The 19,260-nt window shown below is 48.0% G+C and overlaps 1 protein-coding gene across 6 annotated transcripts in view; it reads right to left on the bottom strand.

The window, feature by feature from the left end:
• Positions 1–19,260, bottom strand: part of TMEM259 (transmembrane protein 259) — a 45,454-nt gene that overhangs the window by 10,560 nt on the left and 15,634 nt on the right. For 4 of the 6 annotated variants that reach the window (XM_084825536.1, XM_084825537.1, XM_084825535.1 and 1 more), the window contains 5 exons: positions 12,967–13,233; positions 7,207–7,381; positions 2,986–3,096; positions 1,559–1,681; positions 598–698 (listed from right to left, as the gene is read on the bottom strand). In XM_084825536.1, the coding sequence (XP_084681662.1) occupies positions 598–698; positions 1,559–1,681; positions 2,986–3,096; positions 7,207–7,381; positions 12,967–13,233 (777 nt within the window). The remainder of the gene's footprint in view (positions 1–597; positions 699–1,558; positions 1,682–2,985; positions 3,097–7,206; positions 7,382–12,966; positions 13,234–19,260) is intronic. The other 2 variants (XM_084825539.1, XM_084825538.1) reach the window with 1 other exon arrangement.

Raw genomic sequence — 19,260 nt, 5'->3', positions numbered from 1 at the left:
CAGGATGAAAAGTTTTGTAAATCAGAAGAGAGATGATTCCTGCTGCCCTCCCATCCCTTGACTATAGATGTGCCAGAAATGACCGATGTAATATGTGGGCTAGTAAGAATGTTATGTGGGCTAGTAGGTTTCATGGGCTCACTTGCTGTAATGCATCATGTATTTGAAATTAAGCAGTGTTCCACTGCAACTTTGGTGGGAGAGGATGACGATCCACTCAGGAGCAGCAGCTGTCTCCGCTGCCCAACACATCCGCTTAGCTGCCACAACAACACTTTGAAAGGGCCAGAGGCTGTGCATCACTTAGGAGACACACAAAGGGTTAAGGCAGCAGCTGGAACATCTGGAGGGCCAGAGGCTGTGCATCACTTAGGAGACACACAAAGGGTTAAGGCAGCAGCTGGAACATCTGGAGGGCAGAGGGAAGGACGCAGCTTCACAAACGCATCCTGAGGACTGCCTTTTGTCATGGCAACTGATCGATACCATGGTATCAGACTAATTTAACTGTGAGTGGTTTTAATTTGTGTTCGCTGTAACCATGAGAACCAATGCAGCTGAACGGCAGTCCTACAGTAAAAGGACAAAAATACTCACAAAGATCACCATGATGACGAAGGCTGCCAGGTATGAAGTCCTGGCCATCCACATGCTGATGAAACGGTAGTGTTCCCCGGACACCACGTTACGAAGGAACCCTGAGGGGGTGCGGAAGGAAGCATAGGAGGAGGAGAACCGATTAGAGTGTAAGTTTTTGCAACCTGCCAAACCAACTTTATAAAAACAGGCAGTTCCAAAGGGAAGCCTTGACTGAATTTGGGATGCTCCCATGTGATCAGCTGCCAACAGTTGACCTAATCATGGACCATAGCCGCCTGAGCTTTGCCTGGCTGCAGAACATTTAATGTTTTGAGAGCAGTCGGAATTCAGCATCAAGAAATGCCAAATTCCGCAACCCACGTGACCAATGTCAAGTCCAATTTCTTTAATTTGGAATAGTCTATTGTAGCTTTTACTAGCTATGGGGAGGAGCTTGGAGTGATGCAACATGCTGGAGCTCTAACCCATCCCTAACCCTGGAAATCTTTGGCTTCCAAGATTGCCACAATATTATCTTCAAAGTCATACTGGCTAGGAACTTGAAAGCTGGTGTGTGTTTTTTTCAGGAAGCCCAGGACCACATTGCTGGGTGGGAGTCATGGCATGTGCACAATCCGTTAGCCAGGGCATGAGGTAGAAGCACCAATAAACTGTGAGTGGGAACCTCAAAGAGATCCCACTGATAACATACAACACAGGTTAAGTCCCTGTGTGTCTCCCTTTTTTACTGAGATGAGCTACCTTGGGAGACCACCATGGCCTAAAAAGCGGGATAAAAATGCAGCAAACAAAACCAAATCTATACCGCAGGCTCACGTGTATGCAGCACTGTAAGGAAAAATGCTTGCGAGGACTGGTCCATGTAGTCATCACAAGCACTGTGAGCACAATTTCACACACATAACCCCCCCAAGTTAACTGAACAATAAGCCCCTTCTGTAACCCCCCCCCCTTTTACCTTTATTCTCTTCATTTTCAGCTAAGGCCTTCACGCTGGACATGAGAATGTCGTCGTAACCGAGGAACTCATCCAGCAAAAGACGACTGAATCTGTCCCCAAAGCACTGGTCCCGGGCGGGATCTGGTAGGACATCGAGAAAATAATGAAAGGGGGGGGGCAGAGGGAGCCAAACATTCCAGTGGGGAACACTGAGGACTGGGATCATATGCATTTCACATCTAAGCGGCGAAATCCCTGGCAGCTGGCTGGGTTTGTGCGGATGTACGTAATATTCAAAAACATGCCAGCTACTGAAGGGGAAAGGACTGGCTGTGAAGGAAGAGGAGGAGGATTTGGTTGGGAGCGGGAAAAGGGGGAAACTCACACAGGATTCAGAGATAGGAGGAGCTGCGGTAGAAAACCGTATTTTAAGGCCATGCCACCTGGAAGGCCACTTTTGAGTGATGGGGGTGGTGGCCATCCCTTCTACTCCCTGGCCGCATACAATCCTGCTCGTGTTGTCTCTTTCCCTGACCCCACAGGCTCTTCCCCTTCTTCCTGAGAGCCACACTCTCTCTCCAAAGCCCCCACCCACATTCCCTAAGTTCAGCCTGCTGCCTTCTCAAGACCCCAAATCTGTTTTCCTTTCGTTCTGCTGTGTCAGATCCCTTGGTCCTCTCCCTTCGCAATCACACAATCACACACTCCAAGATACCGGGCTTCATTGTGAACGACCAGGTTCTTTACAAATGCAAATCAAAACAGCTACTCCACACAATTACGAATATCAATAAAAGAGCCAAGTGGGAGTTAGAGACAGCAGTTTGAAACAAGAACTTGCCGGCCAGAATAACTTAGAGAGGGGATGCCCCTCCCTTTCAATTGCACCCTCCTATGTAGGCTCTGAGCTCCGCCTCTAACTTTTCCCGCTTCTCCAGACTCTGGACAAGTGGGAAAAGCGGGAAAATCTCCAGATTCCCGCTTCTTCTAGCATCCTTCAAGTCACACCTGCACTCTCCTCCTCCCCCGAGACCTGAGTTCTCATGGAAGAGGAAAAGGGGGGGCTTCAGGTCGAGCCATCTGTGCGCCAAGGTCCTGAGAAGAACACCTATCCATATCTGAGCTCATCAGGGAGGGAGCCTCCCCCGGTTCTGGCTGTTCCCATTCCGAGTCTGAGCTGGTAGCTATCTCCACATGCTCAGAATCATTCCTGACATGCTGCTAGCCTGTTTCTCCCCCCTCCTCCTTAAGGCTGCTGCCGCAAACCTTGGGGTTCCTCCGAGCTTATATGGATGGTAACCCCAATTATTGGCACTTGGAGAATGAGCTGGCCATTCGCACATATGGATTAACCATCGAGTTTAAAAACAACGGTATCCTGATTTGCCCGAAGCAGCTTCTGATCAACCATGGTTCGAAAGCAGAGCAAAACAAGGGACGCTTACCCAGGGTCACCACCATGACGGGGATGCTGAGGCGCTGCCGAGTGCTTTGCGATAAGCGCAGGAATCCGTATTCGAAGGAATACTCCACGATGTACTCTTCCTGCGGCCAGACTGAGAAATGAAGCAGAGAATGGTTGTTTTTGGATGGCGGGGGTGGGTGGAGCTGGAGAGCCCCAAGGGTGACAACCCTTAGGAGCCCTACCCCACACTCCATCAAGGCACGCCACATGTCAGCCAAGTTAAAAAAATAAATCCTAGCTGCTTATTCCAACGAATTGAAAGGAAATGTGCATTAGAATAAGAAACCAGCCTTTCCTAACCGGATATTGTCGGACTACAACTCCAGTCATCTCTAGCCAGCATGGCCAAGGGTCAGGGATGATGAGAGCTGTAGTTCAACATCATCTGGGGACCCACAGTTGGGAAAGGCTGCACTAACCAGCCAGGAATAGGAAGCTTGCTGTGTCACCCGAACCCGGGTTCCTGGCTTGTTGTGCCCTTGCAAGCCAGGATCACAAACCATGGTTTGTTCTTGGCTTACAAATCCCAGCTTGTTTGAGAGCAGCACGGCCCAATTCAAACGACATGGCGAGATCCCAATTCCTGGTTGGTTCAGTGCAGGAGTGGGCCGCCTGTGGGCCCTTCAGACATTTGGGCTTAAAGCTCCCATCATTCCTCACCACTGGCTATGCTGACTAGGGATGATGGCAGCTGTAGGCCAAAACATGTGGAAGGCCACAAGTTGCCCACTCCTGGTTTAGTGGCTCATGCTTGCAGAAAGGGTGAAGCAAACAGACTCGGCGCACCACTCATTCACGGTATGCCAGAATTCTCCAAAATCCTGGCTTCTCGTTCTGTGTGAACATAGCCTACTGCAAGGTGTCTGTGCCTCATCTGAGAAGAGGCGCTTCTTCCTGGGTGGGAGGGAAGGAGGGAATAGCTCTTCTTAGAAGAGGCATTCCTTCCTCTGCAAGGATGAAAGCGGAATGCCTCTTCTGAGATATTGTTTTAATTATTTGTATTAAAAATCCTCAGCGCCAAGCAAAACCAACACTCCCTTCCCTCCATCAGCTACTTCCCACTCCCCCGGCTATCGTTCTTCCAATTCTGCCCTTAAATGGCTTCCAGATCCTGAGCTGGAGGAGGGAAAAAAAAACACAACGTTTTGCCAGCAGCCTGCCCGGGACTGCATGTCAACCAGCAAGGCTTCCAAACTATGGAAATCAGTCCAGCTACCATGGTAGACATGTAGACTCCCCGAGACCGTTTCAGAAGGGAGGTCAGGCTTTAATGGAATTACTAGTGATCACATACATACACACATGTACATGTGTGTGTGGCTATGTGTATTCCTCGATTCCAGAGGGTGTCAGGAAAGATGTAAAAATGTGATACTGAGGCTAAAATTTGGCACTCTCTTTTTTTTTTAAAGCAACTTAAGCTACAAACTTAAGTTTTGTTTTTAAAAAAGAAAGCCGAATTTTAGCCTCAGTATCACATTTTACATTTTTCCTTAGGTTTCTAGCTCACATGCTCGAAAGTGCAAGGGAATGCCCAATGAGATCCACATCGCTGAGTAAGGTTTTCAGAGGCTGGCCTTTGGCTCCTTCGCCCTCTCCAGGGAAGGAGAAAGAGATTACACAAAATTACCCCAGTTGGTATCATTCGTACAAGGCACAAACTTCACCTTTTCTTGGCACAGAAATGTTAATGATGTTTCTTTTCACGCTACATGCACACAGGTTTTTCAACTGCAAATACACTACATTTCATCTTCTGTAGGAGAACCCCTTGTGGATCAAACCTTAAGAGCCCATCTAGCCTGGGAAGCTCAGAGGCAGGGCACAAAAGCAACTGGTTGTCCTCCCACCACTTGCTATCTGGTTCTAGGCTTTTACTTAGCGATGGCCTCCAACTTGGAGAGCTTCAAAAGCAGATTAGACAAATTCCCAGAGGTGAAGGCTATCAATGGCTGCTGGTCATGATGGCTATATATTCCCTCCAATGTTGGAGGAACTATGCATCTGAGCAACAATTGCTGGGGAACAAGGGCGGGAGGGTGCTACTGCACTCATATCCTGCTTGCAGGCTTCCCATCGGGGCATCTGGTTAGCTCACTGTGGGAACAGAATGCTGGGCGGGAGAGGCCTTGGGTCTGATCTAGCATGGCTCTTTTGATGTCCTTCTGGTGCTCAGTTGTGAACGGCCACAAAATATGGAGAATCCTGGTTGCTACAGAGACAGCAAGGATTAACTGATAGGTCTGTCCACCTCTTGTGAATTTGCCAACTCATTATTAGAGCCAGCAAGCAGGAGTAAATAAAGGATATGTTTAACTGGAGAGAGCATAAAATAAGAGTAGCATCTGCCGGATCAGCTCAAAGTCCAGCAAGAGGCTTCGCTCCATGGCCAACCAGACGCAAACAGGACAGGAGGGCAACAGCCCTCCCCTGTTTGTTGCTTCCCAACAACTGGTAAGTTGGGAGTATAATGCATTGGAGGGTGGAGATTGAGAGAAATCGGCAGGACGTACTGGCTCCCCACTGTGCAGAGCAGTAAGTGATGTTGATAGGACCCAAGATGTCTGCTGCAAAGAAGAGGCTTGAACCCCCAGCCTCCCACACCCAAGTCCGGAACGCTAGCAGCTGAGAGCCACAGGCCTAGGCCCACAGACCCTGCTTCCCTGGCCAATGCTAGTCCATTTTCTCCAGTGCCTTCAACCCTGAATAAGGTTTCAGAGTGCCTCCAACAGAGTGCCTCCTCCTCCCTTACATTGCCCCATTTGCACCAAGGTCAGTGAGAGAGGCTTTGTTTCACCCCATGATCCAAGGTTATTTTATTCATTCATTTAAAATATTTCTAGGCCATCTCTCAGGGCAGGAGCCCTCCCAAGGCAATGTGACAACAATAACATTCATAGAATAAAAACTGAGGCAGTAAACAAAACAGCAAACATTCCAAGAAACAACGAACACCAGCAGAAGACAAAAACCCACAACACACCATGGCAGCTACAACCCAGTCCAATAAAACATAATCAGGGGAAGGTCAGAGTAAAGTAGCAAGTTTCCACGGCCTTCCAAAAGGCCTGCATTGATGGTGCCTGGCAGACCCTCAATGGCAAAGCATTTCAGAGGTGTGGGGCCATTGCAGAAAAGGCCCTCTCTTGTGTACTTCGCCCACCTCATTGCCCTCACAGGTGGGTAAGTGAGAAGGGCTTCTCTGGCTTATCTTAAAGCTGATATGGCAGGCTGATATGGGTGAAGGCGGTTCTTCAGGTAACTTGGTCCCAAACCGTTTTAAGGCTTAAAAGGTCAAATCTGAAAGTGGTAGTTATCTGAAACCATAGGATTTAGATGAGAACAATCCTATGGCCCCTAGACAGCACCAGGGACAGGGGGCAGGGCATAGGATTCCTGGATCTGAAGTTGGAGTCAGCGCTTTCAGACCAAGGAGTCTGAGCTCCCACCCCCACCCCCTGCCTGCCAGTGCAGAGAAAGCTGTGCCAACTGCCTCTCCAAGGCTGCAATGGCAACCTCGGAGGCTGCAATGGCAACGTCGGAGTGGAGCAGAGGGAAAGGGGTTGTTCCTGTGGCTGGGGAGAGAGGGGACTGGGGAGGCAAGCTTACAAGGAATCTTCTGGCCTCCCCAGCCTCCTTCCCACGCCCTGCCCAACACCTCAGCTAGGTGGGCTAAAAACCCTGTCTAGCTGAAATGCAGAGCGGGAGGAGTGCAGAGGTGAAGAGTGCCTCCACCACTCCTCCCGCTCTGCACTGGATGTTCGTAAGCCCCTGAGTTCGGAGGCTTACGGCCCCATCCCCATAGGATTGCGCCCTTGGTTTCCTGAACAAGGGCTGTGCCACTTCTTTCAAAGCTGCAGGAACCTCACCCTCCCTCAAGGAGGCAATGACTACCTCGGAGGTCCAGGTACCACCCAGCCCAACCCTGGCAGATTTCACAAGCCAGGATGCAAAAGGATCAAAAGAGCAAGCAGTAAGCCTCTGTCCTCCAAGCTGGAGGGATAAGCAGTGAGGTCTTCTCCAGGGTGGAGTCCACTCCTTGCCAAAGGGAGCCCCACTTGCAGACCACTTTGGAGAGGTGAGTTTGAAGAGGGGGATTAGTAAATGCTGAAAGGAAAACATGGAAGATGCAAAGGGGAGGAAGCAGTAAAGACAAGAAGTGGGAGGAAGAAAGTGATGGGTAGCAGCGTCGGATCTTTACCTGCTTTGGCTAGCATCTCAAACTCGGACACAGTCTCGCTGAGAGGCTGCATACCTTTAGAAGCTGCCTCCTCGCCGCTGAAGGAGAACTCCTGGCTTTCGTTAGTGGCTGGTACTTTGGCGCTGCTCAGCCGGGATGGCTTTACAAAGATGTTGGGCTCGATGGCCAAGTCAAACTGTCGACAGGGGAAGGAAGAGGAGGGTGAGGGAAAACACACGCGCACAAAGAAATTAAAGAGGGCGCAGGGAGCAAGTTGGGATTCACCCAGTTCTGCGGCAGAGGGACTGGCTACCAGCAGGCCGCCGAGATCAATTCAAGGTGTTGGCTTTGACTTGTGAATCCCCACGTCCTGGGACTTCCATGCCCATCTGAGGGCCGTGTTCCAGATACCCTAATTTCAGGAAGCGAGTATATCTGTGTTAAGGAACGGGGGGAGCTGCAGTGACCCCAGAATTACCTCCTTCAAGGAGGCATAGCTCCACCTCCCTAGGCTTGAGGAGGCTGCAAAAGGCTCTGAAAGGCATCTGCTGTAAATTGTGGCTTTGCTCAAAATTGCCCAGTAATTCGACTGTAGACCAACTCTTTCCAGTTCCCCGTCCCTTGCTATTTCTCCCACCATCTCCACCACCACCTCTCGACTAGCCAGTCCCCTATGGGGGATGTGACTCCGCATCCTCCATGGCAGCCATTTTGTGGTGGTGCCCACAGCAGTTCCTCAGATTCCCAAATGTGCCCACGGGTCAAAAAAGGTTGGGGACCCCTGCTGTAGAATTAGTTAGCCTAACTTGAGCATCATGGAAAGGGGAAATTTAGTGTAAGTATTTAATCAAGGTTGCTTTCCGCTCTACATTATGTGTGTTACAGCTCCTCGCAGGAAGACCATTAATCACACTGCAGCTGTCAGGATTCAGAGTAGCTTACAACACACAGCGGGACGACATGCACACAACTAAGAATGGAAGTTAACAAATACAAGTAAAGCTCGGAGTAGCCCTTAGTTTGATACAGCGACGCCTCCAAATAAAATTCCGCAGCTGTCACTGTTGGACAGATCTCTGTGAAGCCCTGCTCACCAGCATCCCAGGCACAGCTCCTGCTATGAGGCACCCTTATAGCCACCTGAGGGGTCAGTCTACGCCATTCCCCACAGCAGCAGGGAGGGAGCAGACAAGTAACTCCATCTCTTGGCCTACTAATCCCCCCTGGCTTCAGACTGTATGGAGCGTGAATGTATCTGCTAGTTAGGGAAATCTGTCCAGAGTGTCTGAACATGTTACTGCAGGCTTCAACCGCATGGACACATTTAAATTAGTTAAAAATAATGAGTTTTAAAAACAAAAAAACCCCAAAGTGTGCACCCCGAGCGTCCCTTTCACGTGCATGACAAGTGTCTAGGTTTCGTGGTCTTGGCACTATGGTGCTGATGTTCATATGGACAGATGGTCCCCCCTTCCTCTTTTCTTAGCATAGATTAACAAACTCACTAGCTGAGCGCTGATCCTCATGTGGCCAAAACAGCACTGTCCATGCACAAAAGGGAGTTATTAGCAGGCTGGGAGGCAGACCCAAGATTTGCAGAAGTACAAACAAATTTTCAGGGATGGAAAAAATCCTAAGGTGGGGGGGCAAAAACACCCCAATGAGGACTGAGCATGTTCAGTGACCACAGAAGGCTGGCTGACTTCTGGAGGGTGAGAATGGAACGGAGTGGTGTGAAAGAGGGCCCAGCTGGCTGGCTGGCCGGCACTTAGAACAAGAGCACTTCACGCTGCAACATTCTGCTGCAGGCCCCACTGGTCAGGCCTACTAACAAGAACAACTGCTATTGGTCTCACTTTAGCACCATAAAAACTGATCGCCAACAGCAGCGCTCCAGTGGTTTATTTAATCCCCTTCCCAGGCTACCCTCAACAGGAGGGATAAACGAGAATCTTGTGGAGCAAATTTACTGGAATTAAGACATAAATTGAGTTCAGTCAGTCTGTTGCCACCAGGGGAGATGCTGGGGGTTCAGGCTGCGGCTTTTGTTTATGCAACTCAGGCCATTAATCTGGTCTCGCAAACCCTTAACGGACTTCTGTTCACTCCATGAGATGAGGATTTAGGAAATGGTTTAAAGAGGATGGATTCATTGATGCCAGCTGCACAGAATTTGAAAGAAACAAAAAACCTCAGAAGTCTTTTGAGGGTGACTTGTGCTTTCCTATGCTAGGACACAGGGCATTATTGCATCACTTTGAGGGTATGCTGGGTGTCTGCTTGCTTAAATTTCTTCACTTCCTTTGCACAGCTCCTCAGTACAGTCATCGTTCTGCGAATCCAACGTACTGATACCACACCCTTCCCCAACCTGGTGCCCTCCAGATGTGTTGGGACTACAACTCCCAGCTGTAGTCCAGCACACCTGGAGGACACCAGGTTGAGGAAGGCTGTAATATTGCAAGCCAGTTTGGATCCTGACTAGCAACACCACGTATCTCTGTAATATAATGAAGGCATGGTAAAATTATGCATGGTGCCGTTTTTCTCCCTCTTTCATAATACTAGATTATCCAACAAGACTGATTGGCCAAGAGATCCAAGTCAGACTTCATGTTGCTGACTTACATCAGCCTCTCCCAACCTGGCACCCTCTAGATATGTTGGACTACAACTTCCACCATCATCCCCAGCCGGCATGGCCAGTGGGGATGATATGAGTTGTAGTCCAACACATCAAGAGGGCCCCAGGTTGGGAAGGCAAACTTATGGAACTTGCTACCATGACTTGTGGTGTCCATAAACTCTGATGGCTAATTGTGGGTCAGGGTGCGAGATAAGCTCCCCTATGAGGATTACAAGGTTCGGGTCCGTTTCTCTTGGTGGAAAAGGCGAGTAAAGGGGGACATGATGGAGGTGTATAAAATTAAGCATGTGGGGAGAATGTGGAGAGGGAGAAGTCTTTCTTCTTCTCTCATAATAGTAGAACCCAGGGGGGTCATCCCACGAAGCTGGTGAGACTCAGGACCCTGAAAGGGAAGGATTTCTTCACACAAGGCATAGTTATACTATGGCACAGGTTCCCAAACTTTTTGGACCCTTGGGCACATTTGGGAATTTGAGACGTTGCTGTGGGCACCACTACAAAACGGCTTCTATGGAGGAAGTGGCTAGTGACATAACAGCTGCTGTGGGGCCCTGGCTAGTCAAAAGAGATGGGGTGAGATAAACGGCAAGGCTAGAGGCTGCGGGGGTGGGACAGCATGGCAAAGGAGTAGAGGGATAAGAAAGAGTGAAGCTAGAAACAGGGATAAACAGTGAAATAATGAGATGGGGGACAGAAATAGTAAGGCTAGAGGATGGGAGGGAGGGGGAAATAGCACAGCAAAAGGGTAGAAGGATGAGAAAGAGTGAAGCTAGAAGCTAGGAGGAGGGATAAACAGCGGGAGGGATAAACATAATTTTACCATGCCTTCATTAGATGGGAGAGAAAAATAGCGAGGCTGAGAGTGGAGAAACAGCACGATAAAGTGGTGAGTGGGAGAGAAAGAGCAAGGCCGGGGGTAGGAAGAAAGAGAAAGGCAGCGGCTAGGGATGGGGAAGGGAGAGAAATGGCAAGGATTGGGTGGAGAGAAATAGGAAGGCTATGCATAATTGCTAGAAAGCTGTATTTTTATATATAGGAATGTCATATGTATTCATGGCCATGGATATATACTAACCCATGTATGTATAATAAAAAACCAGGATTTTTAAAGAAACTTTGTGGGGGCCCATGGGTGACATGCTGGGGAGCCCTGCACTATGGCATTCACTACCACAAGCTCTCATGGTGGCCACCAACTTCGGCAGCTTTAAAAGGGGACTAGACATATTGATGGAGGGTAGGGCTATCAATGGCTACTCATCATGATCAGTGGTGCAGTTGCGGCTGAACCTTGAGGTTAAGGGGGATGGAATGATCCCCCAGAAGGTAGCAGGTGATCCGAGCATCAGAGCATCAAAAGCAAGCTCTAAGTCATGAAGGTGCTATGATTTAAGCGAGTCTAAAATGCAGAATGACACGTGATCAGAGCTGGTTTGTTTTTACTGTCAGGGCTGGCAAATATTCTAAGGTACAGGAATATAGAAGCAATTGTTAAGCACAGAATGGTGGTTGGGGAGGGCAGGGAAGAGAATCATAGAATAGTAGGGTTGGAAGGGGCCTACAAGATGACCGAGTCCAACCCCCTGCTCGGTGCAGGAATCCAAGTCAGAGCATCCCCAACAGATGGCTGTCCAGCCTCGTCTTGAATGCCTCCAGTCTGGGAGAGCCCACCACCTCCTTGGGGAATCGGTTCCATTGTTGTATTGCTGTAACAATCAGGAAGTTTCTCCTGATGTTCAGCCGGAATCTGGCTTCCTGTCACTTGAGCCCATTTTTCCATGTCCTGCACTCTGGGATGATCGAGAAGAGATCCTGGCCTTCCTCTCTGTGACAACCTTTCAAGGACTTGAAGAGCGCTATCGTATCTCCCCTCAGTCTTCTCTTCTCCAGGCTAAACATGCCCAGTTCTTTCAGTCTCTCTTAACAGGGCTTTGTTTCCAGTCCCCTGATCATCCTTGTTCCCCCCCTCCCCACCCGAACCCTCTCCGGCTTGTCTGCATCCTTCTTAAAATGTGGTGCCCAGAACTGGACACAGGACTCCAGATGAGGCCTAACAAGTGCTGAGTGGATGGGAACTAGTACTTCCTGGGATTTGGAAGCTATGCTTCTATTAATACAGCCCAAAAGAGCATTGGCCTTTTTTGCAGTCACATCACATTGTTGGCTCACCTTCAGCTTGTGATCCACAATTCCAAGATCCTTCTTGCTTGTAGTATTGTTGAGCCAAGTATTGCCCATCTTGTAACTGTGCATTTGGTTTCTTTTTCCTAGGTGCAGAACTGGGCATTTATCCCTATTAAATGTCATTCTGTTGTTTTCTGCCCAGCGCACCAGTATATCAAGATCACTTTGAATTTTGTTTGTCATCCAAAGTATTAGCTATCCCGCCCAATTCTGTGTCATCTGCAAATCTGATCAGCATTCCCTGTATCTCCTCCTCCAAGTCATTAATAAAAATGTGGAAACGCACTGGGCCCAGGACTGAGCCCTGCGGTACCCCTCTTGTTACCTCTCTCCAGTTTGAGAAGATCCCATTGATAAGCACTCTTTGAGTCCGATTCTGTAGCCAACTGTGGATCCACCGGATCATTGCTTCATCTAGCCCACTTTGAGCTAGTTTGCTCATCAGGATATCATGGGGCACTTTGTCGAAAGCTTTGTTGAATTGGAGTAATACACACGGATGTTTTAAAGGGAGCCCATAAGACTGTTAAGTTGAGGGTTATTATCTTGGTGCGTCACTGGTCATGATGGCTAGATATTGCCTCCTGATATTGCCTCTGCATACGAGTTGCTTCGCATCAGCATCTGGTCTTTGGTCTGATCATGGGAAGCTGCCTACTGAGTCAGACCCTTGGCGCATCGAGCCCAGAATGGTTGACACTGACTGGCAGCAGTGGCTCTCCAGGCATTCAGGCAGGAGTTTTTCCCAGCCCTACCTGGAGATGCCGGGGATCAAAGCCGGGACCTTCTACATGCAAAGCAGGGGCTCTGTCACCGAGCTGCAAACCAGCCCCAATTTTCTTACATTCTCCTGCTGTGCTGCATCCAAGGGGATCTCCCAAAATAGGGACGCTACACAGGAAGAAGCACAGAGCATGGGAAGAAGCTCCCCACCCTCCTCCACTTCGTACCTTGATGGAGCTATTTTCAAACATCTCCACGGTCATCTCTTCCTCCTCCTCCTCCTCCTCCCCAGCAGGCGTCTCGACAACAATGCCTGGAAACCGGTCACTCTCGCAGAACTGGAGGAAGATGGGGGCGCGGCTGGAGTTGCGCTGGATCTCGACACGCAGGATGCCGTCCCGCGGCCACTTGTCCCGCACATGCTCCAGGCAGTTGATGGGCGAACGGGAGAAGGCGATGTGGATGTAGGCCAGGATGAAGAGCACAAAGAGAGCCTGGAGGATGAAGAGGCAGCCAAGTCAGATGCGGGGGAGGGGGGTGCCTAGCTATTCTGCCCACATCTTGCATGAATGTGAATGCCATGTCAAGCTATTAATGCTGGGGTGGGGAAGCTGCAGCCCTTATGTTGGGTGACCCAATGAGAAGAGAGAGAGATGGGATGGCACAGGAAGAGAGAACGCGCTATGCAATCTTCAAACTTCACCCAACATCGGCTGCAGCCCCCTCCTTTGCTTTTTCCATGGGCCAGTGGCATGCGTAGGCATGGTTGGGCACCTGGTGAGGGCCCACACCTCACCAAGGGCCCACTGGCAACAACCCCCTGGAATCGCTCCTCCTCTTCACCCGTGCAACCTGCTTGTTCCCCTGCCTCTTGCTCTGGCCCAGACAATGGTGGTGGTGAGAAGGGAGAAGGAGAGGCCACTGCTTACTTGCTCCCTGGCTCTCTGCCTGCCAAGCAAGGAAGTGGTGGCAAGGAGGAGAAAGAGGAGGAGGAGAAAGAGCAGTTGCTGGCAATAGCAGTGAGAAGGCAGACTCAATTAGGGAGGAGGGCCATTGAGTGTCTTCCCCAAGGGCCCTCAAAAACCTAGAGCCAACACGAGCCCTTCATAGGAAAAAGGTTTCTCACCCATTTTAGCTAGTCACCAGAGATTACAAGGAATCAGCTACAGGTGACCAGGGAAGCAAGTTAAAAAAAAGATGCATTTTTCAAAAAATAATTTCATTCAGGCAATTAAGGACTAAGTGAGGTATTCCGAAGTGTTGAATCTATTCCAGCAAAATCAGCAAAGAGTTCAGGGCATCTCCAGGAAAGCTAAGTAGGTCTGGGTCTGTTCTTAACCTCCATGTATGCCACCTTGAATTCCATGATGGAAGATGCAGCATTAAATGTACTCAGTAAAATGAATAAAGAAAAATGCCACATTTATTGAAGCAGAAGCTTTCGTGGGTCACGTAACAAGGGCACGCCTGGAAGGGCAAGACAGGCTCTGGGAAAAGCACTGCTGGCACGAAACTCTTCTCGACTTATTTGAAAAAGGAGCCCTTATTTCTTTATGGTTCTCTCCCTTACACACACTTCCACACAAATCTCATTCTATATACTGAATGCTCATTGGGCGTGCTAAGCTTCTTACCCATTATCAATGTCCTAATTTTTTCCTTAAAATTTAATCAGTGGCCATGAGCGCACAAAACGATAAACCGGAATCCTGGAGAACCTTGGACTCATGAGCAGGCATGCCAGATTCCTCCCATTTGGTTCCTCTCGCCAGTGGGAGAAGCTTCAGTAACCAGGAACCCAGCGGGAGGAAAAAGTTTGGCATTGTGTCCAAACCGAGACCCTGATTTGTCGCTCCCCAAACAAGATGGAGTCTGAAACCAGGGTTGCAGGGTGGCTTAAGATTCCTGGCTTCTTTGGGAGCGACAAGCTAGAAGTTGGGTTTGGAAACAATGCTAAGTGTTTTCTTGCTGGCAAATTCATGACAACTGAAGATTCTGGCTGAAGAATCCTGGCTTACCACTTTGTGCAAACAGGACCCATGTAAGGGAAGCGTAAGTTATTGCCTTGTTATGCCTAGAAATATTGACAAATATTCCAGGAAGAATAATTCCCAAGCGAAGTTTTGAATTTCAGTGAAGGTAACATTTAAGCCACATTAACAGCGCAATCCTACACGTCTATGTAGAAGTAAGCCCCACTGTGTTCAACGGGGCTTACTTGCAGCAAAGTATGCATTGGACTGCACAGTTATTGTTCTTTATTTAATTATTTTCCTATTCAAATAATCATGGGCTGAGTGTGTTAAAGCAGAAGAACCCTATTGGTTTTCGAACCAGTGGGTTGTCGTTACATGCGAAACAGGTCTTAATCTTTTCCCCTCTTCCTGCCCCATTCCCTTTTCCTTGTGTTCCATGTCTTCTTAAATTGCAAGCCTGCAGGCGGGGACTGTCTTGCTTTACTGATTATATGTAAGCCGCTCTAGGACCCATTTGGGCAGAAGAGCAGAATAAAAATACTATAAATAATTTAATTAAAAAATGTCTTTTCCCCTTACCAAGTCAAAGAAATATGCTAACTCAGACAGCAACGAATGCAGGGCATCAGAAAGTTTAACAGAAATTCTCTTTTTGAAAAAAGAATCCAATTCAAAAAAGTTAGGAAAAAAACACACCACCACCTCTTTTTATGGTTCATTGTTGAATGTTTCAGGAAAAGGCCTTACCAGCCTTTGTTCAAAGGCAGGAGGGATGGAATATTTAAAATCAAATTAAAAGTTAATTTAAAACATTCCGGGAGCCTCGCGTCGCAAATCCTCTCAGCTGGGAGTTGCACGTGCTGTCTCCTGCAGGGCCAATCAAGGCACCCATACAGCTTTACTCCCCCCGCACAGAGTTGCAGATTTCCCACCAGCACCCCGCTAATGATTCCTGCAGGGTCCCCTTCCTCATCCTCTCTAGACCAACCCCCCTGCCAGTGGAGGCTGGTGGCTCTGATGTCAATGGGGCAGTGAACCTGCTCTGGGTTTCAGTCAGAACCAGTCAGAAGTCTAAAGGAGCTCTCCAAGCTTCTTCCACTGCCCTTCCTTCCCTCACCCCTCTTTTACTCCCAGAGAGATGAGAGAACACATGTTGAAACAAGTGCTGGAAAATGGGACCTTTCTCATCCCACAGAGCTGCAAAATTGCCCAGCCTAGCAAGTTGCCCGGCGGACTGGAACTGGAGCCGTACCATGAACCCACTGCATCAGATGGCAGGTGCCGTAAACTCCTCTGAGATAAGGTGGTAACGAAAGGATTAAGGTAACTGCTCAATCCTTGTATTTAAAACAACGACAACATATTTTAACATATTTTAGTCCAACGTTCTTAATGCCAGTAACTAAGCCTTAGGGGAGGCATTGCACCCTTTTAGAATGGGAAAGAAACTGTGCAAAAGCTGGGAAACCACCAAATGATGGGTAGATGGGAGGTAGAGCCAAGGGAGAGTGCAAAAGCTGGTTTGAAACTCAACATTAAAAAAACTAAGATCATGGCATCTGGCCCCATCACTTCCTGGCATATAGAAGGGGAAGAAATGGAAGCAGTGACAGATTTTATTTTCTTGGGCTCCAAGATCACCGCAGACGGTGACTGTAGCCATGAAATTAAAAGACGCTTGCTCCTGGGGAGGAAAGCTATGGCCAACCTAGACAGCATAGTAAGAAGCAGAGACATCACCTTGCCGACAAAGGTCTGTCTAATCAAAGCTATGGTTTTCCCAGTAGTAATGTATGGCTGTGAGAGCTGGACTATAAGGAAGGCTGAGCGCCGAAGAATTGATGCTTTCGAACTGTGGTGCTGGAGAAGACTCTTACGAGTCCCCTGGACTGCAAGGAGGTCAAATCAGTCCATCCTAAAGGAAATCAACCCTGAGTGCTCATTGGAAGGACAGATACTGAAGCTGAAGCTCCAATATTTTGGCCACCTAATGCGAAGAGAAAACTCTCTGGAAAAGACCCTGATGCTGGGAAAGACTGAAGGCAAAAGGAGAAGGGGACGGCAGAGGATGAGATGGCTAGATAGCATCACGGATGCAATGAATATGAACTTGAGCACGCTCCGGGAGAGAGCGCAGGACAGGAAGGCCTGGCGTGCTATGGTCCATGGGGTCATGAAGAGTCGGACACGACTGAACGACTGAACAACAACAACAACAAGAGCCAAGGGAAGGAGGGGTGACCACTGGGGGAACGCCAGAGGGCTAAACTGGCACCTCAGACGGGTTGGATTTGGCTCAAAAGAGTCTTACTCCATCGGACCATCATGTCTCCTCTTTTTCTTATGCATGGGTCAGGAAGGAGGAATGCACATGAAAGGAACAGACTGGGGTGGTGACAGGTTTTGAGAAATTTAGGGAGCAGGGAAGGGCAGCTGGTGTGGTGAAGTTATATTAAATGTTGAGAAAGCCTACTATTAATTTGGACTTGCCACTAAGTTAACTAGCCACTCTTTCATTTAACGGGTTACTGGCCTCACATCAGGGGAGTAAAAAAAAAGAAAAGCCTGCTAGTAACTTTGGCGGGGTTATTTACAAGGTTGATCAAGCCTGCTGAAATTCTCACTTGCCTCTTTTTCAGAGGGAGCAAACTACTTCCTATGATCTAGCTGTAATCTGGCTTACAGAACCCTGCAAGGTAGGTCAGTATTATTACCCTCATACTGCAGATGGAGGGAAGGGGTGCGATTGAAGCTGTGAGTGGCTGGTCACAGTCTGGCACCCCCCAGGTGCGTTGGCCTGTAATGCCTATTATCCCCAGCAAGCATGGCCACTCCTATTGATGCAAGCTGTAGCCCAACACATCTGGAGGCTGCCAGGTCAAGGAAGGCCAACCAAATAAGTCTGTAGCCTAAGTGAGGGAGGTGTTCTATCCAAACGTGTATTCAAGACCCAAGTTGTGTCTGAATTAAACAATTAATTGCTGCACGCCTTGCAGCCTCTTTTGTTTTTCTAATGCCCGGGAACTAACAGGCTATAATGTCAAAAAAAATGCAACTTTGAAATTTCAGAGCACCTTCTTATTTAGCAAGGGGTTTGTTTTCTTACACGCATTGCAGTATCAGCACAAGATCCATTTTCTTGTTCCTTGAAATACTGATGCTTACGGGCCTTTTAAATGCCCACACAAGGAAAAGCATGGTCAGGTAATTTAGCTGGACTAAAATTAAGGCAGAGAACTGAAGAACCAGTTAGGATCATTCAAAAGTCCTGGGCCTGATACTTTTCAACATTTTTTAAAAATCAGTGACTTAGAAAAAAGGATACAGGGAATCCTTCTCAGATCTGCGGGTGGCACAGAAACGGGAGCGATAGCTAATACTCTCTCCGTGTGTTCAGGAACGAGGTCAAGGTCTAGTACTTTACTGAAATTGTTAGCTGTTTAAATTGTTTTAAATTTTATATGTTAAATAATTTATACTATGTTCTATTATTTTGTATTTTATGGTTTGTAATTTTTGTGAACCAAACAGAGAGCTTCGTCTACTGGGCAATATAGAAATGAAATAAATACTAATAAGACACATCTTTTTAACTTGGCTTTCTAGATGGTTGTTATGGTTTTTAAGGTTGTCTTTCATGCTTTACTACGTTTTTATTTATGGTTTTTATTTTCAGAACTTTTTGTAGTCCACCTTAGCTGGTTTTAAAAGATGCCTGGAATAAAATTCAAAATGACCTTTGTAGAATGGAAAACTGGGCTAAGCTAACAAAATGTTATATGAAGGCATGCATTTGGGCATAAAAGAAATCAAATGCACAGGTATAGGATGGGGGATACCTGGTGTGGGAGCAGTACACATGAAAATCTGCTTCTGCTATTGGGTGGTATAGAAATGTAATAAATAAATAAACAAACAAACAAATGGATTTCGAAGGATTATAGTTGATCACAAGCTGAACAAGGGTGAGGGAGCTGCAAAAAAGGCTAATGTGATCTTGGGCTGCATTGACAGAACCATAGTTTCCAAATCACAAGAAGGAACATTTCCACTTTATTCAGCACTAGTCAGATGTCAAATGGAACACTGTGTCCAATTCTGGGAACTGCGATTTGCAATGAAGATGGTCAGTGGTATGGAAAACAAGTCCTATGAGGAAATGTTGAAGGACATGGAAGTTTAGCCTGCAAAAGACTGAGGGCAGGGCAGCATGGACATGACAGCCCTCTTCAAATCCCTGAAGGTCTGTCACAGTGAAGATGGCAAAGACTCTTTCCCCAGAGGCCAGGACAAGATCTAATGGGCTTAAGATACAGAAGGATAGATTTTGGCTGAACATCAGGAGAAACGTCTTAATGGTAAGAGATGTTTAACAACGCAGCCAATGACCTACGGGGCTGTTGGGGGGGAGGGGTCCTCCCCCTTACTAGAGGTCTTCAAGCAAAGTCCAGATAGTCATCTGGTGGAGATGCTCAAGCTCTGGATTTCCTCCATCAATGTCTTGAGCAGCCACAAATTAGCCACCATCTTGGAAAGGGGCCAGGG

The sequence above is a fragment of the Heloderma suspectum genome, chromosome Z (genome assembly GCF_057233095.1).
Source record: "Heloderma suspectum isolate Gila_16-S chromosome Z, 16-S_ref, whole genome shotgun sequence".
Classification (NCBI taxonomy): domain Eukaryota; kingdom Metazoa; phylum Chordata; class Lepidosauria; order Squamata; family Helodermatidae; genus Heloderma; species Heloderma suspectum.
The sequence above is the reverse complement of the archived record's forward strand: the minus strand, read 5'-3'. Positions and strand labels throughout refer to the sequence as shown.